The following is a 13,462-nucleotide window of genomic DNA, read 5'->3' as shown; positions in this document are numbered from 1 at the left end:
CGCTGCTAGAAAGAGAGCCTTGTATCAGTGTCCAAACACCACTCTGTACTGACACCCCATTTATCCAGAAGGTCCACTGGTATAGGTACTCCGATTGTATCATAAAACACAAGGATAGATGTACATAGCGTAATCCTGTTTATTATAATGCAATATACCCATACAGCAGAAACCCCCCTTAATCCTAGCTGCTTACATTTAAAATACATTTTGTCCAGTGCCTCCAAAGTTTCCCAATCCCCTATTTCTTTACACTAATGTTTGGTAAATAGGCAGTGAATATGCAGCTTCAATGGATATAATACTGGCATTTACCTTTAAATATATGGCATAAAAGTAAAAGTAGTTACATGTTCCCACCTCCCAATGTCCCCGGCATCATGTTTTTCTCTAGCTTTTAAAAGATTAATAAACTAATGTCTATTCGTTTGCTGGTGTTTTGCTCAGAAGCAACCTTTAAGTGCTAAGGGAAATTACACTTCATGGGGAAAAATTATTACTTTACGAATCATGGATTTAATTTGGTTTAAGAGACTGTCTGTCAGTCTTTTCATCATAACTCCATAGTGTAGAGCCACTCAAGGTTCTTTTTTTCAGTTAGCTCACTCCACCCCAATAATGTTATCCCATATCTGAACTTGCTTAGGGGATGGAATCTCATCATTTAACTACCGCCCTCATCTCTGTCTCAGAACCCCATAACATAAAAAAATATATGATTTTGATTTATGTGAACGTAGAGCCAGTTTCAGCAGATATTCAGCTACAGATATCACGGACCCATCCCTATCAAAGACTAGAGGATTACATTAATAATTTTTCTCCTTTTTCTCTTTCATATATCTTTTAGACCCCTTTCACACTGGGGCGGGATCGGCGTCGGCGGTAAAGTTAACGGCACCTTTTTTAGTGCCGCTTAACCGTTATTTTAGTGGTGGAAAGCGGCCGCTAGCGGGACGGTTTTTAACCCCTGCTAGTGGGCGAAAAAGGTTTAAAACTGCACAGAAAGCACCGCTGCAGCGTTGCTTTGCCGGTAGTATAGCCGCGCTGCCCCATTGATTTCAATGGGCAGGAGCGGTTATTAGCGGTGAATACACCGCTCCTTCACCGCTCCAAAGATGCGGCTAGCGGGACTTTTTTCACCGTCCTGCTAGCGCACCGCTCCAGTGTGAAAGCCCTCTGGCTTTCACACTGAAGTGAAAGGGGCCAGATTTTTTCAGGAGCTATACAGGCGCTATTTTTAGCGCGGTAGCGCCTGAAAAACGCCCCAGTGTGAAAGGGGTCTAAGTGTGATTAACAGTGTTCTAGCTTTTATAAGAGCAGTGCTATTGTACACTGAGCTGTAACACTTTAAAAAATGCCTTAAAGTTCAATAGTTCCATAGATTATTATTATTTTTAGCAACAACATGTTAAGGAGCGGGATTCTGTAGCTGCTACAAATTGCTGCTACAAAATCTTCAGTGTGAAAAAGGTCTAAATCTGTGATCCAGAAAAAATAGCGCCATAATAATAAGTTCTGGGAAAGTAAACATCTTTCCCACAGAATCAAAGGGCAGCAGGTACATCATCCACTTTCAGAATCTATCATTGAACCTCTCTATTATATTATATTATATTATAGTATATTAGTATTACTTCATGAAGACTTCATATGTACAATCCATATTTTGCTTGAATGTTTAGTCTGACAATTCAACCTTTAGAATTCAGTTGAAAAGGAAGTAATCTAAAATATACCAGAATTCCAAGATCATTGCTCAGGACTATGATTAAAAAAAAGACTTAAACTCCAGCATTAAAGCAGAACTATAGTATACTCACCTTGGCTGCAGCAATACAGCGTCCTAGAGCTCCCCGCCAGCAGCTCGAATTGGCTTTTGGGTTTTTGCTTTCATTGGCTGGGCTAATATGATGTCACTTCCACTCAAACCTGGGAGTTCAGCTGGCTTTGGCATTGGTAGCGAGCTCACTGCACAGAAGGGGATAGTTTTTTTTATACTTAAAGTTCCACTTTAAAATTATTTTCTCTAGTACTGGCAGTTTATAACATTAGTTTGGGTGTTGTGATTAGGCATCCTTGTACGGTACCCATTTGTCTGTACAGTGTTCAAGGTGCATCTAAACCGTTGTTAACAGAGATTCACAAATGTGTACCAGTAAAGAGCTCCACTGCAAATAGGTGTAATTTTATCAATTCTGTGTCTTTCTCACCTGGAAATGTTAAGGTGTAATTTAGGGCTACGGAGGCACAGTGCCTGCCTTTACTACCTTTACTACCTTAATTATATGTAATGACTGTAACAGCTGGTTGGTGATCTGGAGTTCCCATATTATACATATATAGTTTTTATTTAAAATTGGACTGTTTAACCTGTAAGAATGCTATCTGTAATTGCAAGATGTTTTACTAACATTCTCTCTCTTTTCATAACTTTTAATCTAGATTGCATGTGCTGTGTTTGCTGCTCTTCTTCATTTTTTCTTCCTGGCGGCATTTACCTGGATGTTCCTTGAAGGAGTTCAACTATACATCATGCTGGTTGAAGTCTTTGAAAGTGAAAATTCAAAAAGGAAATACTTCTATTTAATGGGCTATGGGATGCCTGCTCTTATTGTATCTGTATCTGCAGCAGTAGATTATAAAAGTTATGGAACAGATAAAGTGTAAGTGCTTAATGGAAACATGCAATGCATTTTGATTTCTTAGTAGTTCACCTTGAAATATTGACAACATATCTTAATCATTTGTGTGACTATTCTGTTTTCTGGGCTGTAAGGATTATGATAGATCAGAGATTCCTACCATTCAGGAAACCTGTAATAGGAGGCTGCTTTTGCTGACCTTTACCTGAAAATCTTGGTTGCCTGGCTGCCTGATGTTTCAGTACTAAAGTAGACACAGACTCCGCAAGACAGCTTGCATTTTTTGGAGGAGTTGTCAACAGAAGCTAGTATCTATAATTCCTCAGTACAAGCTTTCTTTAAAACTGAATTCCATCCAAAACATATGTTTTGGTATTGGTTAGAAAAGTGAAAGGTTTTAACCTTTTTATCATGGTTTTTATTGCTGTGTGTGTACCTATTAGACACATTTTTATGATGAGGATATTTTCCCAACTATAATCAGCAATGAAAACCCTGCAGAGCTTTTAACTCCTTTTCTTTGTAAAACAAATGTTTTATTACTGAAGGTGAGATATATGGAGAGATTTTTTTCTAATGGATTACAGAAACAGCTATGGAGTTGCACTTTAAAACTTCCAGGCACAAAACTTCTAAAACTTTTTAAATAGAAGTGCTAGCTGTCACTTTAGCATCCACATTTATTGTTCCAAATCACAAGTACGAAACCTGATGAATGAATGACAGGTCTTTTTAAAGGATAAGCAATTCTAATAGTACCCCTCAAGTATAGTAAAATAATCATTACTAGTCTAAATATATAGGGTTGATTTCCTAAAGGAAAGTATACTGTTAATTTAAGGGAAGTTGCACTTTACCAGGGAATTTACCCCAGAGTGAATGTAGCGTAGTTTCACTTTGCAAACAATACCCAATCACATGCATGAAAAAAGAAACAGCATGTTTGCTTACAGGTGATTGAATAATGAGCAGAGCTTCACCTCATTCACAAAAGCTCTGGGCAAAATTGCCTTAAAAAATGCAATGTCTTTTGCAAAGTAAACAGACTATTTACCTTAAAGTCTTACTAAACCCAGGACCCTGCATTCACTATATCTGTCTTCCACAGTTCACAGAATAGAAAGGCACATTATTTTAGTAAATATAAACTGCTAAATACCTTTTCTCATCAGCAGTATATAGCAATCTTGTGACTTCTGTCAGTGTCAGGTTAATACTTCTAGGAGAAGTTTTCCTTCCCATCTGACTGTCCTATAAGGCTGAAACAATAATACACACTTCCGCCCTCACACCTGTGTATCACCACTGCGTTTACACATAAAAAAGAAAAAAATAATATCAAACAAAACAAAAAAAACACTTGCTGCCACTCTAAAGAAATAATAATGTGCAAAAATCCTACCAAGCAGTGTAGAATGAGTGGCGCTAAATACTCAGTGAATATGCTAATAATACACAATCACAACTCAAATGTATCAAATAAAGTATACACATAACATAAATAACATTGATTGTTAGCACTTTAAACTATAATAGCAACACCCTGTGAAGTGAATAGTTGCAATAAATTCTATGAATAAGTACATAAATAAATAAAGTGTCCAGTTTTAAAACACAAAGAGTCCAACGTTCATTAGATAGTGACCAGTGAATCAATTATAATTATAATTCATAAAGACTTCCAGAAACACTCCTCCACCACATCGCCGTGACTGTGACTTCAATCCCCTTATGTGCACACACTCACCTGCTGATTATGCCTCACACTTCCGTGTTTGGCTATAGACGCTTAAACCCTCTTTTCACAGGGATGAAGAGTGACAGATCTTCAAGTGTCAGTCAGAGGCAAATAAACAGCTCCTGACCCTAGGGGGTGTGGCTACAGAGCAATCAACATATACTGAGTGGCTACTGACGTGGGCTGGGATGAGGAGTGGTGAGCGTTACAACTACTATCTTGCTATCTCGTAAGCCCTGGGTCTGCTGTGGCCATCCATTATGCAGCCTTTGATATTCCACATGTGAGTGCAATGCAGTGAAATTTTATGAGATTAAAGTGTGTGAAGGTTTTACACTATTGGAGGCTGTGTTATTTTTCATTTACATGTGGAGTGTGTAAAGAGGATTAATTGGGAGCTGTGCATTTGTCTCTTTGTGTTTTAAAACTGGACACTTTATTTACTTATTTACTTATTCATAGAATTTATTGCAACACAGGGTGTTGCTATTATAGTTTAACCACTTTCAGACCGGACCATTTTGCTGGTCAATGACCAGAGGTCTTTTTACAATTTGGCACTGCGCTGCTTTAACTGGTAATTGCGCGGTCATGCAATGTTGTACCCAAACAAAATTTGCGTCCTTGTTTTCCCACAAATAGAGCTTTCTTTTAAAGGTATTTGACTGACTCTGCGATTTTTATTTTTTGCGATATAAACGTAAAAAGACCGCAAATTTTGAAAAAAAATGATATTTTCTACTTTTTGTTATTAGAAAAATCCAATAAACTCAATTTTAGTCATACATTTAGGCCAAAATGTATTCAGCCACATGTCTTTGGTAAAAAAAAGTCAATAACTGTATATTTATTGGTTTGCGCAAAAGTTGTCACATCTACAAAGGTACGTTTTCTGGAATTTACGCAGCTTTTAGTTTATGACTGCCTATCTCATTTCTTGAGGTGCTAAAATGGCAGGGCAGTACAAACCCCCCCCCAAATGACCCCATTTTGGAAAGTAGACACCCTAAGGAAATTGATAAGGGGCATGTTGAGCCCATTGAATATTTTATTTTTTTGCCTCAAGCAATTGAATAATGACCCAAAAAAATTTTTTTTTTTTTTTTTTACACAAAGTTGTCACTAAATGATATATTGCTCACACATGCCATGGTTATATGTGGAATTGTACCCCAAAATACATTCTGCTGCTTCTCCTGAGTACGGGGATACCACATGTGGTCGACTTTTTGGAAGCCTAGCCGTGTACGGGGCCCCAAAACCCAAGCACCGCCTTCAAGATTTCTAAGGGCGTACATTTGTAATTTCACTCCTCACTACCTATCACAGTTTTGAAGGCCATAAAATGCCAAGATGGCACAAAACACCCACAAATGACCCCATTTTAGAAAGTAGACACCCCAAGCTATTTGCTGAGAGGCATGTTGAGTCCATGGAATATTTTATATTTTGCCACAAGTTGCGGGAAAATTACAAACTTTTTTTTTTTTTTTTTTTTTTTTTTTTCACAAAGTTGTCACTAAATGATATATTGCTCACACATGCTATGGGCATATGTGAAATGACACCCCAAAATAAATTCTGCTGCTTCTCCTGAGTACGGGGATACCACATGTGTGAGATTTTTTGGGAGCCTAGCTGCGTACGGGGCCCCGAAAGCCAAGAACCGCCTTCAGGCTTTCTAAGGGCGTACATTTTTGAGTTCACTCCTCACTACCTGTTACAGTTTTGAAGGCCATAAAATGCCAAGATGGCACAAAACCCCCACAAATGACCCCATTTTAGAAAGTAGACACCCCAAGCTATTTGCTGAGAGGCATGTTGAGTCCATGGAATATTTTATATTTTGCCGCAAGTTGCGGGAATATTACAAACTTTTTTTTTTTCACAAAGTTGTCACTAAATGATATATTGCTCACGCATGCCATGGGCATATGTGAAATAACAACCCAAAATAAATTCTGCTGCTTCTCCTGAGTACGGGGATACCACATGTGTGGGATTTTTTGGGAGCCTAGCCGCGTACGGGGCCCCGAAAACCAAGCACTGCCTTCAGGATTTCTAAGGGTGTAAATTTTTGATTTTACTCCTCACTACCTATCGCAGTTTTGAAGGCCATAAAATGCCAAGATGGCACAAACCCCCCCCCCCCCCAATGACCCCATTTTGGAAAGTAGACACCCCTAAATTTAGGGGTACACTAGTGAGACTCACAGGTAAAAAAGCACCTAGGCTGTCAGCGACTGTATCAAAACGCTACAAAAAAAACTGTTAGCGATCGCAGGGATCAGGCCTGACTCTGCGAATGCTGCAGTTATGTGTGTTGTGTTTTGTAAGTGACAGTGATCGATCGATACTGCACTTGGGTGGGCTGGTCTGGGCTTGGCGGAGGGGCTAAACGCAGGTGCTAGCAGGTATCTGGGCTGATCCCGCTAACAATGCGTTTTGGGAAACCTAAACTGCTGGCGACGCTAATATAGATCTGATCAGATACTATATTACTAAGGGAGGTGTATGCTTTGCGTGTGGGTGTTAGCGGTACTGGCACTAACCTGACGCTGCCTGGGGCGACGCAGACCTTATCTGACCCTCAAACTTATATCACCCGCCGGGTGATCAGGGGGTTAAACCTTTATTAGGTAATAATGGCAGGTGCCCTGAAACTATAAAAAATAACTAACCAACCAGCGTCACCTGTAACAGTTATATGGTGATCACTGGTGAAAGGGTTAACTAGGGGGCAATCAGGGGGCTTTATGCGGTAGTATATGGGGGTCCCTGGCGCTATAAAAAGCTGCGGCGAACCTAAATACCTACCTGCCTAACTAGCGTCACCTGTGACACTAATACAGCGATCAGAAAAACGATCGCTTATTAGGCTGGGTTCACACTGGAGCGATGCGGGAACGCCACAAATCTGCGGCGGGTTCCCGCATCACACTGCCCTATGCGAACTGCTGGGAGTGTCAGTGAAATGTTAATGACACCCCCAGATCAGTTCGCATATCGCAGTGCGATCTGCAAACTCGGACAGGAATCGGATCGCATGGTGTGAACACCCATGCGATCCGATTCTGCTGCGGACCAAAAAAAGGGTCCCGTGCGAGTTTGCGGCGGGTGCGACGCGAATTCAGCCATACTATCTGTATGGCTGAACTCGAATCGCACAGAGATCGGATGTGATTTGCACTGCAGTGCGGTGCGAATCACATCCGTTCTCATAAACCGCTGCAATGTGAACCCAGCCTTAGTGGCACTGGCGACGGGGGGTGATCACGGGGTTAAACCTTTATTGTGGGGGTTAGGGGGGTACCTTATAACTAAAGAGGGCTAACCCTAACTGCCCTAACAGTTATTACAGTCACAAATGACACCAATGCAAAAAAAAAAAAAAACTCGGACAGGAATCGGATCGCATGGTGTGAACACCCATGCGATCACCCATGCGATCCGATTCTGCTGCGGACCAAAAAAAGGGTCCCGTGCGAGTCTGCGGCGGGTGCGACGCGAATTCAGCCATACTATCTGTATGGCTGAACTCGAATCGCACAGAGATCGGATGTGATTTGCACTGCAGTGCGGTGCGAATCACATCCGTTCTCATAAACCGCTGCAATGTGAACCCAGCCTTAGTGACACTGGCGACAGGGGGTGATCACGGGGTTAAACCTTTATTGGGGGGGTTAGGGGGGTACCTTAGAACTAAAGGGGGCTAACCCTAACCGCCCTAACAGTTATTACAGTCACAAATGACACAAATGCAAAAAAAAAAAATGCAATTGGTGTCACTGTGACTGGGGGCACAGGGGTGATTGGGGGGGGGATCGGGGGGTGAAGGGGGGGTGAGAGTGTGCCTGGCATGTTCTACTGTATTGTGTAGTGTTGGTGCAACTCACCGATGCTCTCTCCTCGGTGCCGGAACAAAAAATACCGACATGGAGGAGAGATTACATCACTTCCTCTGCCTGTGTTTACATTACAGGAGAGGAAGTGATGTCACGCTTCACTTCCATTCGTCAGGAGCGATCGCGAGGGGGTGGCCATGAACGAATGGCCGCCCCCTCATCCCGGATCGCTCCTGAACGGATACCGACCGCCGCTGGCACCGGGGGGGGGCCCGATCGGGCCCCCTACCCGCGGGAAGGCAGGGACGTACAGGTACGCCCATATGCCTGCCCGTGCCATTCTGTCGACGTACATCGTCGCGCGGCGGTCGGCAAGTGGTTAAAGTGGTAACAATCAATGTTATTTATGTTATGTGTATACTTTATTGGATACATTTGAGTTGATAGTGTGTATTATTAGCATATTCACTGAGAATTTAGCGCCACTCATTTTACACTGCTTCGTAGGATTTTTGCGCATTGTCCTATAAGACTGCATGACCCTCTGGACAGTGCTGATTGGCCCTTTGCTTATCACATGCACCCCCCTCCCCCCCCAAAAAAAAACCTCTCTAGAATACACACCAAACTGAGCATGTGCAGAGTGCCTCCTGTACTATTAGCAGATGGGATAGGGACATAGGGACAGTGGAAGAAGGGGGGGGGGGGGGTCAGGGAAGACAGCATCTAACAGCCTTTCTTACACAATGCAGGGGATTAACCCCTTAGGTTCCACAGTGATTATAACAAGCATGCTTTACTGCATATACAGACTGATTTTACTGTTCTGGGTTTAGTAACACTTTAATACATATTCAGTAGTAAGTAAAGCAACCCTATATGTACCAGCAGACTGCCATGGTGGACCAGGGGATTTTAAACAACAACTGGTGTTCTGTCAGCTGAGCCAAAATCAGTGCTTAGGGTATATGTGATATACTAGGCCCAACTACTAAAAATGAAACATAACGTGATATAAGCACCTATGTTGATGGAACAGTCTTTTTTAAAAACAAGTCATTCAGTTGTCATAAAATGCTTGCATGTCTACACATTGTCTTATGCCTATGGCCTGGTTAGTTTATATCCTGCAAATTACATAAAATTAAGTATTAATTTTAGGTTGTTTCTAATGTTTTTTTCAAGTTTTCAGCTAGAAATACAAAATCAACATTTGTCGTTGTAAGTGAAAAAATAATTGTACACGTACAAAACATTGTAGGTCAGCTACTTCATTGATAAACCTCTATACACTGGAGTCTGTTTATTGCATCATTTATCTATTTGGGTCAAACCTGAACCAAACTTGTGTCCCACTAACTGAACTTCCACGTTAGCTCAAGGACCATATATGGTACAAGAGTCCAAGCGACGTCCAACTCAATCAGAAAGAAGGAAGAGGAAGAAACAGAAATAGTAAAATAAATGAGAAAAAAAGGGTAAAAGGTAGGAAAAGGGATACACTCCAGTCCTGGAGGAATATCCTCCAGTGCCAGGTCAACTCATTATGTAGTTGTGAGATATTTGATCCAGGGGTCCCATATTTTATTAAACCAAGTGACCTTGTCATTCAGAATTGCCGATAGGCGTTCATTTACCATTATTCATGATAGTTTTGCTTTCAGTAGATAAAAAGGGATCGTAGGGGACCTCCAAGATTTGGCTATAGATATTCTTACCTCGACAAATATAAAGATTATAAGTTTTCGCATTGATTTTGATGTCCCTTCCACTAGGCCCCCTAACAGTGCATGTAGAGGTGACTTGAGGTTCAATTGGGTCAAAGAGTATATTAATTTATACGTGCGCATCCAGAACCGTCTCACTTTCAGACGTTTCCACCAAGTATGATACATGGTGCCGTCTGTTTTACATCTTCTAAAGCACCGCGGGAACACCCCTGGGACAAAGGTTGCTACCCCTGCTGGAACCATGTACCACCTCATCAAGACTTTATAGTTTGCCTCTATCAGAGTGGTATTAATAATCGATTTAGATGCGTTTTGTATTATTTTGCTCCATTCCTCTATTTCTAAATTAGTGTGCATATCTTGCTCCCATTTATGCATGTAAACCAACTTTTGTGAAGCTGAGGATGAAATACCATGAATCTGTGATATGTGGCCGGTGTGTTTGTCGAAAGTCCTACAGAGATTTTCCATTGAGGTGAATGTGGTAAGGTCGGAAGTGCGATTCAGTATTGCCAGGAAATGCGCTAGTGTAGCGAAAGAATTCTGAGTTTGGGAGGCTGTATTTTTCTTGTAGGCCTGATTTTCACAAAGCACTTCTGTGGTCACAAAGATCCGCTATTCGTAGCAAACCTTTGTTAGTCCACCATGAGAATTCTTGGGGGTGGAGACCCAGGATGAATGAGGGATTATTAAACAATGAGGCCAAAGGGGTGTGCTGGGATTTAAATGTATAAGTATGACCCTGTGTGAAATTACGTTGTATGTTGTAAAAAAAAAGTGTCACCTCCCCAGCATCTATGCAAAATGATGTTCAGTATATCTTTTGGGTAATTAAAAGTGCTGAAGTTTCCAAAAGGGACTACAGAAATCCACATTTACAGCAAAGAAATATAAAGTGGATTTATCCTTCTCTGATATGCTTATGTATTTTGTCTTGACTTGAACACTGGGTTATAATAAAACATAAAACCTGCTTGTCTCCCACCAGCATATGCAGGATATAATGCTCATTTTGTCTAGTAGGGATGTAACAGAGAGTAAGCAAAATAGGGAGGATAGATTGCCTCATTCAGAGGCAGCAAATCATAACTTGGACGCAGAAGCACTGGGTGCTATGGCTGCATACAAACTGATTGATTAGCTGTGACCAGGTTGTATGTGACCCTAAAACTTGGATGCAAACAATCTGTGTTAAGGGCCAGGGCATGCCGCTGTTTTCCACTAGTAGGAAACCATGGGCAGCCATGAGTGGCCACCCACGTAATTAGGCCTAACACATCCTAAAACACTGACCCTTGACAGCTGCGGCTCTCTGTTTCGGCTTGGAAAACCGCCACCTTTTAAGGTTATTTCACAGGTCTGCTATTAGAAATCCACCCCCATAGAACTGCAGAAATACAGTGTGGCAGATGAGCCCAGGGACAGGGAAGGGATGTGCTTTACAGAAACTATGACAATTGATCCCCAAGCTTTATTATATAAATAAAATAAAGAGGAAAAGCAGTAGCCACCCAATTAAAATATCATTTGTTTTCCAACTGCTGTTAAAGTAAACCTTCCAGGAAAATGCAACCCTATAGTTTTACAGGTCACTGTACTATGACTGTAGTAGAAACATTAGATATTAAGCATCATTGCTTCAGCTTCTGAAACAGAATGGGTATATGTTTGCTGTATATCACTGCATAATATGTTCAGGTATTGATAAAGTTGCATCTTGGGTAAAAACAATAATGGGGCATTATCTTGGTACCAATAACTTAACTCTAATGATGCGTGTCTCACCCATGTTTACTGCTTTGATGAAAATTTTGGGATTAATGCACCCCTGACAGTTATGTAAGCACTGAATTTATGCTTCTGAAACTGACAGTTGAGGCTGCACTATATCAATCAAAGCAAGTCACTCACTCCAGTCATAGGGTGTCTTGTATTCTTTACCATCATAAACTTGAGTGTTGGTCTGCCTGAGCCACCTGGACTGTGGTGACTCAGAATCAAATAATCTCTGAGGCTGATGGCTTGGAAGGTCACATGCAAGTCCGATATATAATCTGCAAATATATAATCTGCAATAGAGTGTGCTGGAGCGCCCTTGTGTGTGATGATTGGGTGATTGGGTCATAAAAACTTGCAGGGCTTGTAGTAGAAACCTCAGCTGAGAGGGCAGTGGAAGCAGCCATACCTAACAAAGGTATGTTATAAACTCCAGAAGCAGAGTGTGACAAGACTTTAGGCTGCACATATCCACACTCTCAGTAAATGAACTGCAAGAAGCCACGGAGCTGTTAGCAGAGTGTGAGCTCAAGGATTGTTTGTAGAATTAGACATGTTGCAACCACGTCTGTAAGGGAGAGTGTAGGCTCAATGTAAGAGGCAAGGCCTCAAGTACTTAGTGGACAGATGGTAACAGGTAAGGGTTGAATTGGCAGAGGTAATCAAAGCCACTGTAGGCAAATGGCAAGAATGGCTTGAAGGTGGAAGCAGTAGCAGAAGAAGCTTAAATGGCTCAAAGATGGACGTAGCAGCAGGATATGCTTCATTAATGCTGTAGGGAGGAAAAAAGAGCTCAGAGTATGCATGTGAAACTCTCCACCCAGCAGATGATGTCAAAATTTAACTCCAAAGTCTTAATCACTTCCACCGGGAATAATGGCTCCCAGCGACCTATGTAAATAAATTAGCTCCTGGTGCTCAGCCAGACTGGCCTACTCACCTGGCCAGTCTTCATAGACAGGGCAAGCACTAAGGCAATGCCTGTGGCTGTGGACCTGGAAAGAGCAATGCAGCTAACTTTTACCAGAACATATACTAGAAGTGCCCCACTCGGAACTCAATGCCCAAAGGTCACTTCTAATCAATCCCCACAACATCAAGTCATGTGCGGTCCAGACACAGTATTCCAAAAACCAGGCTGAGGACAACTGTGCCACAATTTTGCAATCAAAGAAGTAAATCCCTTTGCCATTAAAAATGGGACACAACAGGGCTGTCCTTTATCTCCCCTTCTATATGTCCTTGTCATGGAACACCTAGCAATAGCCTTACGCAATAACCCCAACATCTCAGGTGTATCGATAGGCCCCACTCATTCTAAGCTGGCGCTCTTCGCGGATGTCTTGCTATTGTTTGTAACCCAATCCCACCTATCTTTACCACATATAATGCAGGAATTCACGAGGTTTGGCATGCTGAGCAATTTCAAAGTAAACCATACTAAATCAGAAATCCTGAACATCTCACTGTCCCAAGAGGTCCTCCGCCAGATATCCACTAGGTACCCATTTAAAACAGGCTCTACCTCCATCCGCTACCTCGGAATCCAAATACCCACGGAAAGGTCCCATCTATTCTCTTTGAATTATGCACCCCTGCTGCTTAGAACCAAGACGGATCTCTCAAACTACGCAAAGAAATGCCTATCGTGGCTAGGCAGAGTAAATGCCCTAAAAATGGACGTAATCCCTCGGTTTCTCTATTTGTTCCAAACACTTCCCATTTCCA

The 13,462-nt window shown here is 41.7% G+C and overlaps 1 protein-coding gene across 18 annotated transcripts in view; it reads left to right on the top strand.

Annotated features, from left to right (window-relative positions):
• Positions 1-13,462, top strand: part of ADGRL3 (adhesion G protein-coupled receptor L3) — a 1,264,347-nt gene that overhangs the window by 865,552 nt on the left and 385,333 nt on the right. For all 18 annotated transcript variants that reach the window (XM_077475785.1, XM_077475784.1, XM_077475783.1 and 15 more), the window contains exon 16: positions 2,446-2,666. In XM_077475785.1, the coding sequence (XP_077331911.1) occupies positions 2,446-2,666 (221 nt within the window). The remainder of the gene's footprint in view (positions 1-2,445; positions 2,667-13,462) is intronic.

This window comes from Lithobates pipiens, unplaced genomic scaffold (assembly GCF_037356315.1).
Source record: "Lithobates pipiens isolate NorthernLeopardFrog02 unplaced genomic scaffold, aLitPip1_a1.2 Scaffold_13, whole genome shotgun sequence".
In the NCBI taxonomy this organism is placed as follows: Eukaryota; Metazoa; Chordata; class Amphibia; order Anura; family Ranidae; genus Lithobates; species Lithobates pipiens.
The sequence above is the reverse complement of the archived record's forward strand: the minus strand, read 5'-3'. Positions and strand labels throughout refer to the sequence as shown.